This window comes from Canis lupus, chromosome 4 (genome assembly GCF_011100685.1).
Source record: "Canis lupus familiaris isolate Mischka breed German Shepherd chromosome 4, alternate assembly UU_Cfam_GSD_1.0, whole genome shotgun sequence".
In the NCBI taxonomy this organism is placed as follows: domain Eukaryota; kingdom Metazoa; phylum Chordata; class Mammalia; order Carnivora; family Canidae; genus Canis; species Canis lupus.
The window spans coordinates 76,090,483-76,113,294 of NC_049225.1; the positions used below are offsets into that span (position 1 = coordinate 76,090,483).

Here is a 22,812-nt window from a genome sequence, read left to right on the forward strand (position 1 = left end):
GCCCATGGCATGATCCTGGAGTCCTGGGATCGAGTACCACATCAGGCTCCCTTCATGGAGCCTGCTTCTCCCTCTACCTGTCTCTCTCTCTCTCTCTCTCACATGAAAAAATAAATAAAATCTTTAAAAAAAATAATTACCTTTGTGTTCTTATAAATCTTTTGTTTCCATGAACAAACCTCAATTACCTTTAGAAGCCAGCATCCTCTGCTTAAAATATGTATGTATATACAAATACATATATGACTTAGTTTAGAAATGACAAGGCTAATCAGCTGAATGATGGCAAAATCCTATGTTGCTTTGTGGTTTGGAGGCCTCATGTGTTCTCAGTCCTTCTAAAACCTACACACTTGCAGTAGATGCTAGTTCTGGCATCTGACTCCTTGCTGCCAGTCTTACTTGTGAGGTAGTAGCTGTGATGTTGGTTGTAATCCTATAGCTGTGGCTATATTGTACATTGACATGTTGAATATGTGATTCTAGTCATTTACAGTTTCTCTATTTTGAACATAATAGTCCTAAGTCAATTCCCTTGTGACAATCAGAAACCACTGTATGCCTAATGTAGGCAAACAAGGATTTATTGGAGGGATGCAGGTGTAATTCACGGAACTGTGGGCCAAAGATGTGGTTGGGCCTCAGTAAAGCCTGGGAAGCCGTGAGAGTGTAGGCCATGGTTGTTTGTGTGTCTGGAGGAGGGGGCTTTTATCTCACATAACCTTTTCATGGTTTTTATTCTCGGCAGAACAGCTTTCTCTGCTTTACCAGATCTGTGTGACCAGGTCTACAAAGGTATAGTTTAAGCAGCCAGCTTGATTAACTTCTTTTAGACCTTCAGCCAGATTAATTCGGGACGTAAAATAATTAGCTCTTTGAGGGGCTGCTGTCTGTTTCCCAGACATTTGATGGGGAGGCCATGGTTCACTCCAGGAACATAGGGGAGCAGAGAACAGTTGTATGGGGAAAGAAAGTTTTCAGTAGGACAGAACCCTAGAAGTGCCTCCTGCTTGTTTTCTTTATGGAATGCAAAGAGAGAATTCCACCAACCATTTCAAAAATTCATGTAGGTAGTTTTAAGTAGTATAAATTCTTTATCATCAGAAGAGGCTACTTCTGCAGACATAACAGTGGCGTTGTCCTCTCCAAGCTGGCTGTTCTAATGATTTTATTTATTTATTTGACAGAGAGCACAAGCAGGGGGAGTGGCACAGAGAGGGGGAAGGAGAAGCAGGCTCCCTGCTAGGCAGAGAGCCTGATGTGGGGCTTGATCCCAGGACCCCAGGATCATGACCCCAGCGGACAGCAGACGCTTAACTACTGAGCTACCCAGGTGCCCCTGGCTGCAGTGTTTGAACTGAATTTCAAGCACTAGTCAAGATGATCACTAGTTTTCTGACAGCTGATTGAACTTAATGACTAGTTTTGCTTTTTCCTGTGAGAAATATGACAGACCTGTCAAAAATAATTGTGCTTTAATTTAGTTCTGTGCCAATGACAGATGATGAAAACTCCATGAGAATTTGTAAATTACCAAAACACTCGTAGCATTTCTATATGCAAGATGGACAACCTAGTGCAATGCATCAGAATCATCTGGGGAGCTTTTTGCAAAACCAGGGGCCCAGCTGCATCCCTAGCACTTTGATTTTCTTACACTTGTGAAAAGTGCCTATGCGTAGAGGTAACAGGATCCCCGGATGATATGACACTCCCCAAATCTAAGAAGCACTGCCTCTTCAGGACTTAGTTTATTGGCATCTTTTGGGAATGTGAACATTAAACATCTCTAAAATACACCATACTTAAAATCGGTTCTCTGAGGGACACCTGGGTGGCTCAGTCCGTTAAATGTCTGACCCTGGCTCACGTCATGATCCCTGGGTCCTGGGCTCCAGCCCCATGTGGGGCTCCTTTGCACTCACTGGGGAGTTTGCTTGTCCCTCTGCCCCTCCCCCTCCTCGTGCTCACGCTATCTCAAATAAATAAAATCTTTTAAAAAAATGGATTCTCTGAAATAGCTCTGATTTTCTTCTTCATCCTCAAGATAGGCTGTCTAGCTTCTTCCAGATAGGCTGCTGCTTCTTCTTCTTCAGCTGTGCCCAGGTTTCTTTTAATGCCACATTCCAGCCTGAATTCCCAACTTCAGGGAACTCCTACCACCCAGAGCCTCAGGCCAAAGAACAAAAACAAAACTCATTCATTCTGATTTTGTTAACAAAGCTGGTTGTGTTATAAAAATTTTCCACAGTTAAGATTTGACTGGTTGCATCTCCATGGTGTCATTTAACATGGTTTTCTGTCCCAGTGTTTCTTATAAATTAGTAGATTGACATAGAAACTCAGGCTGACAGGGTACTTGAGTGGTTTGGTTGGTTAAGCATCTGCCTTCTTTGGCTCGGGTCATCATCCCAGAGTCTTGGGATGGAGCCCCACATCAGGCTTCCTTCTGAGCAGGGAGCCTGCTTCTCCCTCTCCCTCTGCCTTCCCCCCTGCTTGTGCTCTCTGGCTTTCTCTCTCTGTCAAATAACAAAATCTTTAAAAAAAGAAAAGAAACTCAGGCCACTTGGGGATAGATATTTTGGCAAAACTACTTAATAGATGGTGTGGTGGATTGCCTTAGGAGACCCACCAAACTCTTTGTTATGTTAACATCCATTTACGACCTTTGCTTTGTTCTATTAGTTCATTAAGGACTGCTAATTATCTTTGAATACCCAATAAACAGGGCGTGATCCCGGGGTCCTGAGATCGAGTCCCATATCAGGCTTCTTGCATGGAGCCTGCTTCTCCATCTGCCTGTGTCTCTGCCTCTCTCTGTCTCTCATGAATAAGTAAATAAAATCTTTTAACCCCCCCCCCCCCCCCAAAAAAAGAAACAAGTGACATAGAACCTGGCCTTGATTCCTTATTAGAAGTGATTGTATCCCATTGCACCGCCTTGTGGTTTTAGGTAATTTGGAGTGTTGCCCTCTGTCTTCCCTGAGTCTTGGTATGTTACAGAGTAGAAGGGTCAGTACTGACTTGCTTGACGCATTCATATTTTCCTTTTCTTCTCTTCAAGCCCTTTACATATGTCCATTTTCTCTCAAGAACACATAATCATTATTTGTTTTTTATCTTGATTCTCACTGGAGGAAGAGAGGAGTCATGCTGTGGAATGTCTCTCATTCCCTTTCTGACTCTGTATTGGAGCTGCCTTACTTTCTGTGACATTTGTTCTTTTAGGAAGGGAGTTGTCCCCTCCCGGTCCCTCCACTGGGGACAACTAATAGTTGTCAATCCTAAATAATTTAGTACATTGAACTAATTTTCTGGAATTCTCTGTCTTCCTTTAGTTAAAATACATTTTTTAAAGATTTTATTTATTTATTCATGAGAGACAGAGAGAGGCAGAGACATGGGCAGAGGGAGAAGCAGGCTTCTCGCAGGAGCCCATGTGGGACTCGATCCCAGGATCCTGGGATCACACCCTGAGCCAAAGGCAGATGCTCAACCACTGAGCCACCTAGGTGTCCCTAAAAATATATTTTTAAAAAGTAGCTTGTCAAAAAAATCCTGAGGGTATATGTTTTAGTGTGTATTCTGAAAGACGACTTTGTTATTCATGTTGAGTCCTTAAACAGAAAAATATTACCATTTGTTCTTCTCTTTTAGGAAATTCATGCAAACGAGAAGGAAGTAACAGAGAAGGAAGTAACTCTTCACTTGTTGCCAGGTAACGGTCGTGTTAGCTTCAGACCTCATGTGCAATTCAAAGCCAGTGATATATGATGTCATCCCTAGTATTGCTATATATAAACTCCTTTGTTTTCATCCAGAAAGCTTATAACAGCGTGAGTTGGACAAAAATATCAAGATCTTTAGTTAAATCACTATATACCCGGTCTGAGTATTACAGCATCTGCCAAGAATTTTTCTTGTTTTCCTCTCCACCCAAGCAGATGAAAATAAACCTGGGAAATTCACCTCTTTCACAAGCAAATTAGGCCTTTTTCAGGTCACTGTATCTGGAGGCATCCAGTATTCTGGTCCTCACTCAGGAAATCCTGGTCCCCCACAGAGCCCTACATCTCACATGCTCTTCCTGCTGCCCAGGTGTAGCTGCCCTGGACTAGCGCAGCTGCTTAGGCCTCCCCAGGCAAGCTTTGGTGGGTGGCCTCACCTGTGGTCTCTGCTTACATATCTGAGCGTGTAAGTGCCAGGCAGCCTTGGGGTTTACTAACCCTGAGCCTGCAGGGGCTTTATTCTGACATCATCACTAAGAGTCTGAATTGGTTAGTTATTTTTGAGATGGAAGAGAGACTCTGTACCTGAGGTTAAGCTTTAATCATTTGTGAATTCAGAAACGGAAACTACTTGATGGTTGTATCCCCTTAAATGCGTGCGGGCTCTCCTGGGGCTGTGCATTCAGTTCTTCTTCCATTTTCTTTTTTCTAATCCAAGTAGCTTTTTTTGTCAGTTTTTTAAGGTATATTTCCCTAAACCAATAAAGGTCTCATTTTGGTACTTTTTTTTATCTTATTCCAGTTTGTTGAGAGAATATGAATATGTACAAGTTACTGACTGATCCACCTTTGGTAAATATATTGGGATCCTGGAATTAAAAAAAAATATTTCTAAGTTTCAGAGGGTTTTTTGTTTTTTGTTTTTTGTTTTGTTTGTTTGCTTGTTTTACAATAATGACTTAAACCTTAATTCATATACCACATTGTCCTTCCTTTTCTTGGGTCATAGATCCTGAAACTAACTTTCATTTTAGTGTTACCTTCTCCCATTCTCTGTATTACCTGAGGACTCTTCTAGTTGTGCAGCCTCCATTTCCCAGACTAGAGCATGATCTTTTCCAGCTTCTGCCTTCCATGATTCAAGACTCTGCACATGTGAGCTGATAGCTATGGTGCAGCACGTCGAGCTTGCAGAGCCTCACGGGATGTTGTATTAGCCAATGCGTTCCGGTGTCTCTAGTTGCCAGTGCATGGCCACGGACTGACATGGCTTGCTTGGGCTTAGGGAGATACTCACTATTAAAAGCTGTTTCACATTAGGAGTTGAAAGCACGGGAAGTCTTGTTCACATATCTTCTATCTTGAACTAGTTGAGGCACTTTTTCTGGAACTATTTTAAACCCTAATGAGGCCCCAATTCATTGTTTTCTTCAAGCTCTGTGGTCCCTCTGGAAGCTGCCCTGGTGACTGAGCCACCTCCCATATTTCCTGAGTAATTAACTCCTTGGGAGATGGAAACATATACCATGAGAGGCATCCCTTCATAGTCTCAGTGTCTGACACTCTTCTTTATTTTCATTTTAAAAGTTAGACCAAGTGAATTTTGAGTCCAAAAATAAATTGAAAGACATTGAAGATAATATCCAGAGGGATTCTGAGGGGAGATAGTTGTCTGTTGAAAGAGAAGAAAATTCTTTTTCTTTTTTGTTACAAAACATTTGCACTTGATTTTTTATTTCTTCCCTACCCATCTCCTGCTCTCATCCAAATGTCCAGCCCTCATGAACTTCTCTGCTTCCAGGGAGCAGTGAATGCTTACTTATCCTGAAATCCTCATCTCTACTGTAAAGAGAAGAAGTCCCCTCTAACTCCAGGAAATAGAGCTGCTCGTGTAGGCTGGGCACCTCAGATGGAGCAGGAAAGGTGACACACTGAGAGGAAATAGCCTCCAACTAAGAAAGAGAGGAAACCATTTTTTTCCGACAAACCTCTGACCTCCCTTTTCCTCCCATCCTTGTCTGTGGAGCCAGAGTGCATGTGGTCTTGCTGCACCTCTTATGTGAGGAAGCTGCCTATGAGCCCTGTGGCTGGGGAACCACCCTGCTTTCTCTTAGCAGTTCCAGAGTGAGAGATGATGGTCCACTCTCACCACAACTCAGGCTGGAGCTCCATATTCTAGAGCCTTGCTCATTTCATTCATTTAGGGGATCACTTCTGTGGAACGCCTGCTTGGGCCCAAGTGACAGGAACACTGAGGTCTGCACTTGCAAGCATCGCTGAGATCATTTCCACGTATTGGAAATGTTCCTTATTCACAGTGAGAAGATAGGGAAGTGCGCTATGTGGAGGTGTAGCTGAGCCATTTTGGTTTTACTTATCAGTGGTCTCTACTCTGCTTCATCTTCGTTCCTGGCATTTGCAGCTCCTGCTGTGCTGCCAAGTGTGGAGTTCTGAAGGGCTGCCATATATCATGTGTTTGTCTTTACCGTGCATAGAGCTGGGGAAGCCTTTAGTGTTTGCATACTGTGTATTCCCTGAGGACTCTAATGAGGACTTGTTTTGGTTTCCATCAGGTGAACAGCTGCTTTGTGAAGCCAGTACAGTGCTGAAGTATGTCCAGGAGGATTCCTGTCAGCGTGGGATCTATGGGAAACTTGTGTGCACAGACTTCAAGATTGCCTTCTTGGGCGATGATGAATCTGCGTTGGATAATGATGTGTGTGCGAGCTGTATTTGGCTGAGTTGGGGGGAGCAGTGCAGTTGTGTCTCCATCATCTTTTTCCTCAGCTCTGCAATTACTCTAACTCCCTCCCCACCCCCAACACACATTAAACACAAAGGACAGAAGTCCTCACTGTTATATTGTTCTCTATCCCTTGGGATCTCTCTTCAGGGGTAGGACCACTCTAAAATTTCCCTCCAGTGCCTCAAGTCACGCTGGCTTGCATCTGCCTTCAGAGGTTGACACTGTCAACTTCTTGTTTTTTTTTTTCTGTATTTCATCACAGTAGGTAGCATTCACTGGAATCACATCTCCCCAAATATACAAGTTCCCTGTGTTTCCTGCCCCTCAAATTCAGGAACTGAGTTCAGTTGTGAAACTTATGCTGAATGCAGCACTTGAATTTGGGTTTACTTTGCCCTGAGTAGCGGTGTCCTTGTAAGACTTATCTCGACTTGCGGAGAATGGGCAGCGGGACGAGGGAGAAGACTGCCTGCACCACTCAGGGAGCGCTGTATGTTGATGCAAACCCAGCTGTCCCGGCCCATCCTTGCTGCCTTGGAGCGTGGCCTTCTCTGGCGTGGATCCGCTCTCATGGCTTGGCTCCGTGTCCTGTACACATAAGGACAGCATTCACAGAAACTTGAATCTTTCAGTGTTTTCTTCCTAAGCCTGGCTTCATGTAGCTGTCATTCACTAGTTTGCATTTATGTAGAGAAATCTTAACCTCTCAAAATGATTGTGTGTGGCATGGCTGGTTCACCTGGGACCAGCCCAGGAATGGCAAGTCATGCCTGGGTTTGGAAAAAAGTGCTTACCAGCTTTCCTTGCACACTTCATCTTCCCTTTCCTAGAGAATGTGGCTCCATTTCCCTGTTTGTTTTTTAGAGTGTACACTCAATTTTTTCCCCAGTTTTTTTAAGATATCATTAACATATAATGTATTATTTTAAGGAGTATAACATAATGATTTGATACATGTGTATATATTGCATAATGAATACTGGAATAAGTTTAGTTAACATCTGTTATGTCATATAGTTACCAATTTGTTTTCCTTATGATGAGATCTTTCTTAGCAACTTTCAAGTATATAATACAGTATTGTTAACTATAATCACCAGGCTGTATGTTACATCCCATGATTTGTTCATCAGTTTATACCTTTTGACCACCTTCACCCATTTCTTTCTCCCCATCTCTGTTTTTCTTAATGTGCAATTGGAAAATGGCGATTTGTTCTGCCTATAAATGTTTAATAGGGCATAGAAAGGAGTCACAGTTGTTTCCTTTTGAATCTTTTAGGAGGCCCAATTTAAGAATAAGGTTATAGGAGAAAATGACATCACACTCCACTGCGTTGATCAGATTTATGGAGGTAAGTATCTTTTCCTCTGGGGTGTTGCCAGCCTTTGAAATGATAATGATATGGTCCTTTACAGTTTACTAAAGTTTCTTTACATATTTATTTTGTTTAAATCAGTTGTATGAATGATAAAATTGAGATGTGAAGTGGCTTATCTGGGACCACTTAGCTAGAGGAGTTTGGACTTGAATTTAGAACCTGTTCTAATATTCTGCAGTGCCATCATATATGCTAGATCATACTTGTGGCTGTCTGTGTTATCTGTGTAGGCTTTACTCCAAAGACTAATCTGATAAAGGTTTGTTGCACTACATTCTGAGTCTTTTCTGCTAAGGGTCAAGCCTCTTTATGCTTCACTTCTCTTTTTCTGCAGTAAGGGCTTTTTTAGAAATTATTCAGTAGCCTTTTATGATGGTCTCGACACCAGTAGGTGTTGCGTGGTCCAAACTTTGTGGCAGGGAGGGAAGTGTCAGGAGAGCCCCTGTCCATAAACCTAAGGTTCCACTGTCCTGACAGCATGTCCTTAGTGACCCCCTTCCATCTTTTATAATCTTAGCTTCTGGAGTCAGAGAGCCAGGGTGGGGTCCCTGCTGACAGTGCCATTTAGAAGACAGCACCTTTTCTCTCACTTTTGAGAGGTGTTAATAGTCTACCTTGTTTCCTCAACATTAACTTTTGACTTATAACATGATTTCCCTTCCCGATTTCATTATCGATATATAGTGTTTGATGAGAAAAAGAAACCTCTTTTTGGACAATTGAAGAAATACCCTGAAAAACTCATCATCCACTGCAAAGACCTTCGAGTGTTCCACTTTGGTCTGAGGTACACAAAAGAAGAGGAAGTCAAAAGGGTAACTAGTTGCATGTATTTGTAGGTTTTCTTTCCCATCAGTGTCCCCACTAGCTCTTATTTGTTGCTTATATTGCACGGAAGTGGAGGGGGAGCATTTCACTCTCTATAGTTGAAATTGCTTTATAATCATATATGCTTTGATTAGAATTGAGAGAGAATTTGGTGAAGCAAGCCTGCATATTAGGTTGGCATATACTACCTTTAATCCTTCAGGTCATGATGGTTTTATTCCTGGTACCTCTGAAGGATGGGAGGTGGTACCAAGGTCAGGAGGCAAGCCTCTCCTCCCACATCTGACAGTCTCTCCAAACAGTAGTAGCAGAAACCCCCAACTCCTGAAATGGATGAGTTCATATCTGGGAAGTAGTAGAAGTATGTGGGAGGAGGAAAAGGTACATGTGGCCCACAGGCAAAGCCAAGTTACCAAATGAGGCCTGTGATTTTGGACACTAAGGAAAAAAATCTCATTGCTGCAGCAAGTCAAAATACATAACTGGATGAACTGGTTACAGTGGTCACTGTAACTTCTCAGATTTCTTACTCAGATATTGAAGGTCTCAGACTTGCCATGGTCATACTAAATCCATCCGGGAAAACCTGAACAGGGGCCAGGTCATCTGTTGTTCTAGTGACAGTTGAGTTAAACACACTTACAGGTAACTCCTTGGTTTTCTTTCAGAGAGTGTGGTACTTCAGTTAGAATAATGAACATGACTCCGGTATCTCTTCTGAGCAGGAAAAGAGTGATGTAGTTAGGGGAAAGTCCTTGAGAAGCCAGAAACTTCATTTTAAATGATGATTTTAGTCATCTGTCCAAACTTTTGTTTGGAAACTTTAAACCAAAAGCACAATGGATTGGTTTCTTTTTCTGATCTTCTAGAAAAAGCTCCTGAAGGCCACAAGTGGGTCAGAATATTTAAGTGTCTTGATTCTTGTCTGATATTAGCTCTATGTCTCTGATGTGTCAGATTTTTAGAGTATCTGCATATGGCACTTAAGTTTTTGTAGCACCTTGTTTCTGAGGAATGAGACTGATTTTAAAATTTCCCTAGAAATTGAGGGGTGCCAAGGTGGCTCATTTGATTGGGTGCCTGACTCTTTTGACTTTGGTTCAGGTAGTGATCTCAGGGTTGTAAGATCAAGCTCCACGTCGGGCTCCACAATGAGTCTACTTACGTCCCTCGCTCCCTCCCCTTTAGCCCCATGCACACATGCGCTCTCACTCTTTCAAATGAATGGATAATTTTTTTAAAAAAATAGGCGACTTCCCTGACTCGGGCCACCTCTCCTAGTCATGGAACCTCGCCTGGGAGCACTCCCCATTAAAGCACTCTCGAATCTAAAAAAAAATAAAATTAAATTTAAAAATAAAAATAAAAAAACACATTTTTTTTTTTTCAATTTCCCTAGTGCTTCAGGGCCGCCTGAAGGTGGCTCAGTCAGTTGAACATCCGACTCTTGGTTTCTGCTCAGGGCATGATTTTAGGGTCATGGGATTTAAGCCCTGCCTCAGGCTCTGTACTTGGCACAGTCTATTTGGGATTCTCTGTCCTGCTTCTCCACTCCTTCCGGTGCTCATTCTCTCTCTCTCTCTCAAATAAATGAGTAAGTAAACTCTTTAAAATTTCCCTAGAAATTCAAAGCTCTTAAAAAACCTGACAAAATTGTTAACATTCTGTTTGTCTGGAATTATTCCAAAAGATAATATCATAGGGACCTTGGAGTTTTCTGCTGCCCAGAGGAGCCTATTAGCATGACTGAAACCTAGACAACTTAGTATTTATCTGCCAAAAGCATGACTTATCCATTGTTTGATTCTTTTCTAGATTGTCAGTGGCATAATTCATCATACCCAAGCTCCTAAACTGCTTAAAAGATTATTTCTGTTTTCCTATGCAGCTGCTGCACAAAACAATACAGGTGAGTCTCCTGGGCTCTCATTTGCAGGTAGGCAAACCTTTTAAATTCCTACATGAAACTAGCAGGCAAAAACCCATCCATGAGTTTCTTTTTCCTCTTTCCTAGCAATTGATTGCCTCTTGCTTGGGTAGGTCATTCAAACTTTTTAAAAAACCTTTCGCTTTTTTTTTTTCCCCTGTGATCTTTGTTGCTTTTTAACTTATCTTTAGGTTTATTTACTTTTTTGTGAGGGATTATTGGTTTGATTGTTTCTTATGAAAGATAAAATCAGCATATTATAATGCTAATGTGAGACTGGAGAAACAAAATTCAGACAAGTTTAAAATAATCCCTGTTTATCCTTGTTTGTTTTTTTCCACCTTAATATATTTAATTTCATTTCATAACACTCTAGGGAATGTCTTGCATTCTAGAAAGTTTTTATTTTTATTTATTTATTTTTAAGATTTTATTTATTTATTTATTTATTCATGAGAGACACAGTGAGAGAGAGACAGAGACACAGGCAGAGGGAGAAGCAAGGCTCCATGCAGGGAGCCTGATGTGGGACTCGATCCATGGACTCCAGGATCAGGCCCTGGGCCAAAGGCAGGTGCTAAACCGCTGAGCCACCCAGGGATCCCTAGAAAGCTTTTAAACAACCAGAACATGCTCTGTAGCAAATATTTTGGGGGAATGGAACAGTTGTATGTGAGAGAGTATTTGACAACACAAGTATGCTTACATAACTTAAAATTCCAAATGTTTTCCATTTGATTCACTGCAAAAGGGAGCAGTCTTTTAACTAAGAAACTTTGGTCGATTAGCTGTTAATAATGCCTAGCACTATACAGTGTTTCCCCAGATGTCTGTCTTCCCCTTCCTCTCCATCCTTCTCCTCGGTTTGTTTACTCACTCTGCTGGTCAATCTTAACATCACGTTGATGTTGAATGACTCTGTACTATGTACTTTTCATCAGGGAAGTGGTATGTTACTTTAACAACAGACATGGGGCTTTCTGGAGTGCAGAATTGAACTGCTTATTTGGTCAACATTTTGAACACTTGATATGGGTCACGGCTGTGGGGATGGAAGTCGATAGGACTAAATCCTTGTCTTCTATGAGCATCACGTCAAGCACAGACAGCTGAGAGATGTGTTCTCTGGTGGAGGGGCTGGTCACACCAGAGGAGGGAGGCTTTCACAGGCTATTACAGGCTATCACAGGCTGTGCCGGAGCTGATAGTGGAGGATGTGGGCATGTGGTCATGGAGGAGTATTTTAGGCAGAGGGCTCAGCATGTGTAGAAATGTAGATACCTGAGAGAAAAGGTTACATTTTGGTGACTTAGTAGAAAAGCTGTGAATTTTGGGGTCTGTCCCACCAGAGTTCAAATCCTTGCCCAGCTGCTCAATAGCTGTGTGATCCTGGGGCTGACACTAAATTCTTGGGGCATCTGTTTTCTCATTTTAAAAACAGCGGTGTTAAAGCCTCTATTAAAGTGTTGTGAAGATTATAAATTGTTAAATGCATGGCACATAGGGTGCAGTCAGTTAAGTGAGGGTTAATTGAAAGTATAACTGCGTATTTTTCAGGGTGGATTATGTTCAGAGAATTACACTAACTTAAGATAGTGCTTGCTTTACTGTTAGACTGAACATAAAATTAGTTTCTTGGGGATCCCTGGGTGGCTCAGCAGTTTAGCGCCTGCCTTCGGCCCAGGGCGTGATCCTGGAGCCCCAGGATCAAGTCCTGCATCAGTCTCCCTGCAGGGAGCCTGCTTTTCCCTCTGCCTGCATCTCTGCCTCTCTCTGTCTCTGTATCTCTCATGAATAAATAAATAAAATCTTTTAAAAAATTAGTTCCTTAATTCACTAAGTTCATCTTTGTGAATGACAGGTGTTTTCACTGTAGCTATAGGTATAAGTGCTGAGTAACTGGCTTACCACAGCTTGTTGCAATATGAGATATACAAAATATAACTTATTAATTACTATAATTTATATAAACATTTATTGGATTTACATTTGAAAAATAATACTCTGTTTTTAGGAATTCTACGTCTTCCTTATATCCTGACTCTTGGTTCAGATTCAGCATAGGACAGTTTCTTAACTCCCCAACACTATGTTGATCCGTGTTCCAAAACCCTTACCTTGATAGACTCTGGCAGTTTCTTCACTTTGTGGTGTGTGTGTGTGTGTGTGTGTGTGTGCGCGTGCGCGCGTGTGCACGTGCTCGTGCCACAAGGCCCAGGATATGTGTCATCTTTTATTCTGTTTTCCATCTTTTTAAAAATCTTCCTTCCAGTCCCCATTTTTTGAGAAGTAAATGTTATAAATGATAGATGCTAATTGACCAGTTAGCTTTTGCATGGAGCAGCAGTTTGTAGAGGTGGGTACTTTGCAAACTGAACATCTTTAGTTACTTTCTAGCTTGATAATTCACAAAAAGTGCTTTGGCTGAAAGGTCCTGAATACTCTGGGACATGGCATTTTAGGGAAGGACTTACCTGTGTTGCTAAAAGAATGATCTACTCTTGAATAGCATGTTACAAATATTTGTGTCCACCGGGAAATTTTTTTGGTGTCTATTACTTTATCCTTTACAGCTGCTTGGGTTTGGATTCCAGCTCTGCCATTGCCTAACTCTGTGATCTTAGGCAAGTTCATGACCTTTCTGTGCCACATCTGTAAAATGGAGAAATTAATATTACCCTACCCTGTAGGATTGTGAAGATTGAGTTAATAAAATGTAGTATGCTCAGAACAGTGCCTGGCACACACCTAAGTGCTATGTAAGCTTAACTACTGTTTTTATCATTATTCTTATTCTCTTGTGTACGATAATCTGGCTTTATTTTAATGAAATAAACTAGCACGGAGGAGTTTTATCAAACACTATTTTCCCAAAAAGCTTGGCTTTTTTTAGATGTGCAAGGACTTGAACTAACTGATTTGTTTAAAAAGCTGAGACTATTTTGGTGTGTGTCACCCAGCAGTCTTTGGCTTGGGAGAAGACCAAGAACACATCTGCTGGGCTGCAGGAATAGTGCTCCTGGACATTTCCTCCTAGCAGGTAGCAGTAGCAGGGCAGGGTGAGGGACAGAAGACTCCATCTAACCCTTACCCTCCCACAGCTGTGTGATCTGATGATGCCCTTTAATAACTGTCACACTGGAAAATCCTCTTGTTGGCAGTGCATCTTCAAATTGAAGGAGGATTTACATTCAGGGACCTGACACGCTATTCAAATGAGTTTGCCATCTTATGCACATATTCGTAGGGCTGAAAATATTTTATTATTTTAGCATCTGTGCCAAGCCTGTCTTCTGGTGCTTCACAGCATCTTTTATGTTATATAAATTATCTCATGGTCAGATGACTGAAAAATGGAGCTATAAATTACTTTTGCAAGGAGTGGAACAAGAACACCTCCTTTCTTCCAGTATAAAAAGACAGACCCTTAGTCATAATTTTGGGTTAATGACAAAAAAAAAAAAAAAGGAACAAGGTTAGGATTAATCAGTGACCTTGCTGTGCTTGGATAAAAATGGGCTTAGTGAACAAAATTAGGACTTACAAATCCACTTTCACATCATTAAAATACCTGTACTTTACACAAGATTTTGTCTTTTTAAATTTGTTTTGCTAGCCACTGATCCCAAGAACCATACTGTAATGTTTGACACCCTTAAGGACTGGTGTTGGGAATTGGAGCGGACCAAAGGCAACGTCAAGTACAAAGCAGTGAGTGTCAATGAAGGCTATAAAGTCTGTGTAAGGTAAGCATTCAGTGCTCTTTTTTTTTTTTTTAACAGCTTCATTGAGGTAGAATTCTCATGCCATACAGTTTACACATTTGAAATATACAGTATCTATTCACAGGGTTGTGCAGCCATCACCACGGTCAATTTTAGAACGATTTCATCAGCTCCAGAAGAAGCCTCATACCCCTTAATAGGTGCTCCACACGTGCCCTCACCACCCCCAGCCCTAGGCAACCTCTGATCTACTTTCTATCTCCATAGTTGACATATTCTCAAGATTTCATATAAATGGAATCCGATAACAAGTGGTCTTTATGTGTGGCTTATTCACTTAGCATAATGTTGTCAAGGGTCATCCATGTTGTAGCATGTATCAGAATTCCATTCTTTTTTATTGCTGAATGATATTCCAGGGTATGGATAGACCACATTTTATTTATCCACTCATCAGTTGATCAGCTATTATGAATAATGCTGCTATAAACATTTGTTTATAAGGTTTTATGTTTTCATTTCTCTCGTATATATGTATGTATATATGTTTATACGTGCACATATATATTATGTGTGGAATATATATGGAAACCTATGTTTCCATTTCGTGTGTGTGTGTGTGTGTGTGTGTGTGTGTGTTCACACACCTAGGGGTAGAGTTGCTGGGTCAAATAGTACAAAATGTTTTTCACAGTGACTGCACTATTTACACTCCCATCAGCAATGTAGGAGAGCTCCATGTTTTTCATGTCAATACTATACTTAAGAAACCCTTAAGATGTCCCTTAAAACATTTAAAAGTGAATTTGTGTCTTTGTTTTCCTCCATTATAGTCTGAGTAAAATTATTAGAGGCATTTTTCAATTTGTGTATTTGCTTTCCTTTTACTTAGCACTTCATTTATTCAGCAAAAATCTTTGGTGGGGTGCCTGGGTGGCACAGCTGGTTAGGCGTGCGATTCTTGGTTTCGGCTCATCATCTTGGAGTCTTGCTCAATGGGGAATCTGCTTCTCTCTCTCCCCCTTTATCCTTCTGTCACTGGGTGTGCACTCTTTCTCTCTCTCTCAAATGAATGGATAAATCTTTTAAAAAAAGAATTATTTGAGTGGCTGCCATGTGCCAGGTAATGTCCTGACTACTGGAGGTACAACAGTTAACAAAGAGCCTAAAAATCCCTGCCCTCTTGGAACTTTCACTCTGGTGGGATGAAAACAATGATAAAATAAATGAGTGATTAGAACGTATTAAAAGGTAGTAAGTACTGGAGAAACATAGATCACACAGGGCTAAGGGGGTGCTGGAGGTGTTGGTGGGGAGGGATGGTCAGGCACCGGAGACAGTAGAGGCAAAGACCCTGAAGTGGAGTCTTGTCTGGCTTCTGTGAGGAACCGTAAGGAGTCCAGGGGCTGGGGAGGAACCATCAACTGGCAGAGTAGTAGGGGGTGAGGTCAGGGCAGAGAAAGGTAATTAGATGGTTTCAGGGAGGAGGCTTTCAGAATTTATGGTGCAGCGAGGAGTAGTTTGAGCAGAGGCGTGATGTGATCTGACCTTCATTTTTAAGGGATGACTCTGCATAATCCTTTTCTTTTTTAAATATTTATTTATTTATTTGAAAGAGAATATGCACATGAGCAGGAGAGGCAGAGGGAGAGAGAGAATCTCAAGCAGACTCCTCACTGAGTGCTGAGCCTAATGCAGGGCTCGATCTCACAACTGCAAGATCATGACTTGAGCCAAAACCAAGAATTGAACACATAACTGACTATGCCACCCCAGTGCCCCTGTAGACTCCTTTTGTAAAATCTTGAAACTTCTCATTTTGGAACGTACTCCCCAATATCCTGCTAGCAGTTTCATAGATTTATATTTTTGTGGAGCTTTTTGTATTTATGGTTCTCACAGACCTGTTCAGCTCATCAGTTTTGATTTGGATCAGTCTCAAACATTTATAAAGTTAGCTTTCCTGACACAGCACAACCTGGAGTGACAGTGGGGAGGGGCCTGCAGAGCAAGTGTCACCTCCCCATTCCCCCTCTTCTCCTCCCCTCTTTCCTAGTCACAAAGGATGAAAAGGGGAAGCTAGCTCTTGCTCAGAAAGAAGTTAGAAATCCCTGCACCTAGGAATTGATAGTTTATGATATGATGCTGACACTGATAGAAAGCATCCCCATTCTCAGAATTGTTTTTTAAAAATCCTGGCATAGGGATCCCTGGGTGGCGCAGCGGTTTGGCGCCTGCCTTTGGCCCAGGGCGCGATCCTGGAGACCCGGGATCGAATCCCACGTCGGGCTCCCGGTGCATGGAGCCTGCTTCTCCCTCTGCCTGTGTCTCTGCCTCATTCTCTCTCTCTCTCTGTGACTATCACAAATAAATAAAAATTAAAAAAAAAAAAAATCCTGGCATATGTTGATTAAATTCATTGGTATTTGTGTAGTTGTCAGCACATCAAAAATATATTTGGTAGAAAGGCAGGTGGAGGGATCCCTGGGTGGCGCAGCGGTTTGGCGCCTGCCTTTGGCCCAGGGCACGATCCTGGAGACCCGGGATCGAATCCCACGTCGGGCTCCCAGTGCATGGAGCCTGCTTCTCCCCTCTGCCTATGCCTCTGCCTCTCTCTCTCTCTGTGTGACTATCATAAATAAATAAATAAATTTATAAAAATAAAATAAAATAAAAAATATATTTAAAAAAAGGCAGGTGGAGAAGGAAGCTTTTAAATATTTTTTTTATTTCAGAGAGTGCAGGAATGTGAGCAAGTGGGGGAGGGGCAGAGGGAGAGAGAATCTTCAAGCAGACATGCCACTGAGCATGGAGCCTGAAGTGGGGCTTGATCTCACAACCCATGAGATCAGAACCTGACTGGGGGGGGTGGGGGGTGGTTACCTGGGTGGCTCAGGTCATGATCCCAGAGTCCTGGGATCAAGTCCCACATCGGGCTTCCTGAATAGAGCCTGCTTCTCCCTCTTCCTGTGTCTCTGCCTCTCTCTCTGTGTTTCTCATGAATAAATAAGTAAAATCTTAAAAAAAAAAAAACAAAACCCAAAAACCCTGATTGGAAACCAAGAGTTGGACCCCCAACTGACTGAGCCACCTAGCCACCTAGGTTATCAGGGAAAATGGAGCTTTCTCAAGGTTTTAGTGCTGGGAGCACTCAGCACAAACACATACCCTGTGGACTGCCCCACCCATGCTTGCAGTCCCCGCACCCTTTTCTGTCCCATGGAGAAGATACAGGGCAAGCTTGTATCTTGTGCCTTGTGTCTCACATGCACCACTATAGTGCTGCCTCCATGGTCTCCGCCACCCACCCTGGTCCCCCAGCATCCGTTCTCTGTGTCTCAAAGGGCCCTTTGTGGTTTGATTCCTGCCTCACGCCCCTCAATACCCCCTCTGACCATACTAACCCCACTCCCATAGGCCTGCCTGTGTGGTCTCCTGTCTGGAATGTTCCTTCTGCTTTCAGCCACACAAGTGTGGTTACTCACATCTTATTTGTCAGCTCTTAGCTCAGATGTTACTTTCATAGGGAACCTTCTCCAAGGCCAGGTCTCTTTTTTTTTTTTTTTTTTAATATTTTTTATTTATTTATTCATGAGAGACACACACACACACACAGGCAGAGACACAGGCAGAGGGAGAAGCAGGCTCCACGCAAGGAGCCCGATGTGGGACTCGATCCTGGGTCTCCAGGATCACACCCCAGGCTGCAGGCTGCACCACCAGGGCTGCCCCAAGGCCAGGTCTCTGTGAGAGCGAAAGCTTCTTTTCTGTTCATGGCCTCTCTTCCCAGCACTTCCTACAGTTGTAAGTTTATTTTTATTTGTATTACCGTTTGGAAATGTTTGTTTCTGTAGCTTGTCTGCTCTGGAGAATCAAGTACACTATCATGGGGGATTTTTGTTGTTGTTTTGTTTTGTTAATCATTATATCCTCAATACCACATACAGTGCCTGGTTTTAAGAGGCACTCAATAAATAGGAAACAGAATGAGTAAATTAATGAAAGCCCTTCCCTCAATAGGTAGATGGCACTCCAGTCAGTTTTGATAATAGGAAACTGAGCATCTACTCCATCTTTTCTGGAGGTCAGGGCTGGCTTACCAGTCTTCCTTCTCCTGAAAAGCCTTCCTCTCATCTTGCCTCCCTGCCAGAATATCGGAAGGTCTGTTACCCTGTAGGGCATGTGTAACACGATGGAGCCTGTGAATTGACACTGCCGCAGGAAGACCTTGCTGCCCTGCTCTTGTCCTGCTGAGGGTTTCCTCACCCTAACTGAGGCTGGGGCGCGGATCGGACAACTTTCTTTCAGTAATAAAACATCCTGTATTTGGAAAAGTTTATTTTGTATTTGAAAACTCATCCTGATGACTAAACTGACTGCTCTTCCAAGGAGGGAGGGTTCACTGTTTGTGGACATTGGGAACCTCACAGCAGAGAGCCCTCGGAACTTCCTAGTAGTTCACTGGGACAAAGGAGGACATCTTAGACTCCACTCACTGGTGCAGAGCTGTCCATCTCTGTGCCAGCCTCCTTCCAGGAGCCACTACATGCCACATACACTAATACACTTGGTTCTGACATTTTTCCCTTTTTGGTAAAAGACTGTTTATAAGAGGAAATTAACTGGCTAACCAACATTGTAAAAAAAATTTAACCTCACTGGTACTAGTTGGGGAAGACATGCAAATTTTTATTTTTATTTTTTTAAATTTTATTTATTTATGATAGTCACAGAGAGAGAGAGAGAGAGGCAGAGACATAGGCAGAGGGAGAAGCAGGCTCCATGCACCAGGAGCCCGACGTGAGATTCAATCCCTTGTCCCCAGGGTCGCACCCTGGGCCAAAGGCAGGCGCTAAACCGCTGCGCCACCCAGGGATCCCGACATGCAAATTTTTAAAACCTTGTGGCCCCATCTCTGTAGAATGAGCCTCTGGGGACACAGCTGGGACTTGGGCCTAAACCCACCCCACACGTAGGTCTCCTGTAAAGGCTGAGAAACTGGTCTGTTGGTAAGTTGCCAGCTAGAGCAGAGCTGCTTCCTCAGTCACCTGGGGAGTTTGTTAACATGCAGATTCTGATTCAGTTGAGGTTCATCTTGAGAATGTGCTGTCCAGGTGATGTTGCTGCAGACTTGGAGTAGCAGGATCTTCTAGAACAACTGCCGTCATCCTGCCTGTACACTGGGAAGCTTTTGAGCTTCAGATTTTTTTCTTCAAGCTTCTGATACTTAGTAGTTCTGGGGTGGAGCCTGGACATAAGGAGGTTATTAATATTCCCATGTAATTTCTTTTTTTAAGATTTTATTTATTTGAGAAAGAGACAGTACAAGCTTGGGAGGGAGGAGCCAAAGGGAGAGGGAGAAGCAGACTTCTTGCTGTGAGAACCTTCCTTCTTGGTGAGCAGGGAGCCTGATATGGCGCCTGATCCCAGGACCCCAGGATTATGACCCGAGCCAAAGGCAGACACTTAACCTACTAAACCACCCAGGCGCCCCTTCCTTTGTGATCTTATTTTATTTTATAAATAAATTTTATTTATTCATGAGAGACAGGGGGAGGGGGCAGAGACACAGGCAGAGGGAGAAGCAGGCTCCATGCAGGGAGCCCGATGTGAGACTGGATCCCCGGACCCCAGGATCATGCCCTGGGCTGAAGGCAGGTGCTAAACCCCTGAGCCACCCAGGTGTCCCTCCTCTGTGATTTTAATGGGCAGCCTGAGTTCATTGATTTGTGAAGGGTTTTTTTGGGGGGTGGGGAGGGGTGTTGTTTGTTTACTTCAGTGATAACACCTGAAGAAGGGATAGCTTACCACCTATGCATTCAAGGGGACATACAAGAAAATATTCTGAACGTATCAAACTTCAAAAGCCAAGTAATTCTTAACAGTTTTGATGGTTTGAAATACCTTGTCCTTGATCAGTGTTTTCCAAAGCTGGTTCTGTATTATATAATGAGAGCTTTTTTCTTTTTAATTACTTTAAAAATTTTTTAATGGAAAATTTCAAGCAGTATAAAAGAAAAGAGAATACAGTGAGTTCCCTTTTATTCATCACCCTCCTTCAACAATTATTCTTATGCCTAATCCTATTTTCTCTGTGCTTCCCTTGGGTTATTTTGGAATAAATCCCAGACCTCATCACATTTCATTCATGAGTATTTTGATATACATCTCTAACAATTAAGGACTCTTTTTATAAATATAACCATAAAACCATTATCATACCTTTCAAATTTAACATTAAAACCCTCAATGTCGGGATTCCTGGGTGGCGCAGCGGTTTAGCGCCTGCCTTTGGCCCAGGGCGCGATCCTGGAGACCCGGGATCGAGTCCCACGTCGGGCTCCTGGTGCATGGAGCCTGCTTCTCCCTCTGCCTATGTCTCTGCCTCTCTCTCTCTCTCTCTGTGTGACTATCATAAATAAATAAAAATTAAAAAACAAAAAAAACCCCTCAATGTCATTTAGTAGCCTAAGTCAGTGTTCAAAACTTTCCCCATTGGTTTTATAAATTTTTAAACAAATTTTCAGCTTTTTATCTGTTTTGTTTTTTTTTTTTTTATGATAGTCACAGAGAGAGAGAGAGAGAGAGGCAGAGACACAGGCAGAGGGAGAAGCAGGCTCCATGCACCGGGAGCCCGACGTGGGATTCGATCCTGGGTCTCCAGGATCGCGCCCTGGGCCAAAGGCAGGCGCCAAACCGCTGCGCCACCCAGGGATCCCGCTTTTTATCTGTTTTACCGTTAATTAAGACTCAGTGAGATTGATATGTTGCAACTGATTGATAGGTTTCTCAAGTCTCTTAATCTATAGATCTTCCTACCATTATTTGTTTTCTTGCAATGTATTTGAAGAAACCAGGCTATTTTCTGATTGTTTCCTGTAATCTGGATTTTGTTGGTATTTAAAATGTGCTCCATCCCTTGTGAATTGATTAGATCTAAAGATGATCACATTCAAATTCCAACCTCTTCAAATTAGAAAGTCCATCTGTCTCATCATCTATTTATTTATTTATTTATTTATTTATTTATTTTATTTATTTATTTATGATAGTCACAGAGAGAGAGAGAGAGGCAGAGACACAGGCAGAAGGAGAAGCAGGCTCCTTGCACCGGGAGCCCAATGTGGGATTCGATCCCGGGTCTCCAGGATCACGCCCTGGGCCAAAGGCAGGCGCCAAACCGCTGCGCCACCCAGGGATCCCTGTCTCATCATCTAATACTTAAGGAATTTACTTTAAACATGTGACATGCACACAGGTGCCATCTGATTATTTTCCATTGTAGTTTTTGCACTATAGACACCTTCTTATCTCCCATGAGGCTTTATTTCAAGCTCTTTGAGTGCAAAGTGTTTACAGCCCCACAGTGATACAACTTAGCACATTTCTTATTCATCGAAACCTGCATATGCTAGCTAGAGGAAGAGGTGGTGACCCTGTATATCTTTGATATTTGCAACTCTGAAAACCTAACTTTCCCACATCCTACCACTTAGCAGGTTATTTTTAGAACCTAAGTTTTCTCATATAGAAACGGAAGTCATACTGGTTAGGTTTGGGTCATAGCTTTACTAATGCTTAGTAGTGGTATTACCTGTGAAGGGCCTTAGGGGTACTGTCTCAGTTTCTTTATCTGTGAAATGGAATAATAGTAGTACATACCTCATAGAGTTGTTGGGAAGATTAAATGAATAATTTGTGTTAAGGAATCCAAGTCTGGCATATAGGAAGCACTTAAATGTTTGTTGTCAGAGTGCGTGATAAAATGTCTAGGCATCAGTCATCATAATTATTGGTTTATGTTTTAGTCTGCCTGAAAACATGAGTGCTTAATTGCCACCGTGTGACAAGAAAGATCTCTCTCAGTTTTGGAATTCATCTACTTTTAGGTATCACATATTCCATTCCCCTCATTTCAAGGATGAAGAGACAGACCCAGAGAAGTGGGGGGCTTAACTAATGGTCACATAGAATCAGAGGCAGAGTTAGGATTTGAACCCAGAGTCCCAACTGATTTAGCCAGAGATGGTTCATTTGTACTGGTTCTTCTTTAACTTTGAAATAAGGTTCGTGCCCTATCACTTTGCTTCACTTCCTCAGTTCATTAAAGTTGAGCTTTCATATTTAGTGCATCACTCCAGGACAAAAACTGATGACCTCTCTTTCTTCTAGATTGCCAGCATACTTTGTTGTCCCTATTTCTCTTCCTGAAGAGGACGTGCTACGCTTTCAGGGTCACGGCATACCAGTAAGTACATCTGGAAACCCTAATAGCCATGGGTTGCTCATCAACCCATTCTGGCAAGTTATTCTATTTAAAACCCTTGGCTTTGGTCCTCTGTCCAAAAGTGATCCAAAAATATCTCAGGGACTCACTAAAAGAGTCTCAGACATGAGGCTCCCTGGGACAGCTCTGAAGTTTTCACAGATGCAGTCGAGTTTTTAGCAAAAACATTTCAGAGATTGAAAAGGATTAC

At 42.3% G+C, this 22,812-nt stretch overlaps 1 protein-coding gene across 2 annotated transcripts in view; it reads left to right on the forward strand.

Annotated features, from left to right (window-relative positions):
* The window catches only part of MTMR12 (myotubularin related protein 12), a 73,363-nt gene that overhangs the window by 26,827 nt on the left and 23,724 nt on the right, over positions 1-22,812 (forward strand). For both annotated transcript variants that reach the window (XM_038535402.1, XM_038535403.1), the window contains exons 2-8: positions 3,658-3,718; positions 6,302-6,444; positions 7,756-7,828; positions 8,540-8,670; positions 10,499-10,592; positions 14,227-14,356; positions 22,508-22,583. In XM_038535402.1, the coding sequence (XP_038391330.1) occupies positions 3,658-3,718; positions 6,302-6,444; positions 7,756-7,828; positions 8,540-8,670; positions 10,499-10,592; positions 14,227-14,356; positions 22,508-22,583 (708 nt within the window). The remainder of the gene's footprint in view (positions 1-3,657; positions 3,719-6,301; positions 6,445-7,755; positions 7,829-8,539; positions 8,671-10,498; positions 10,593-14,226; positions 14,357-22,507; positions 22,584-22,812) is intronic.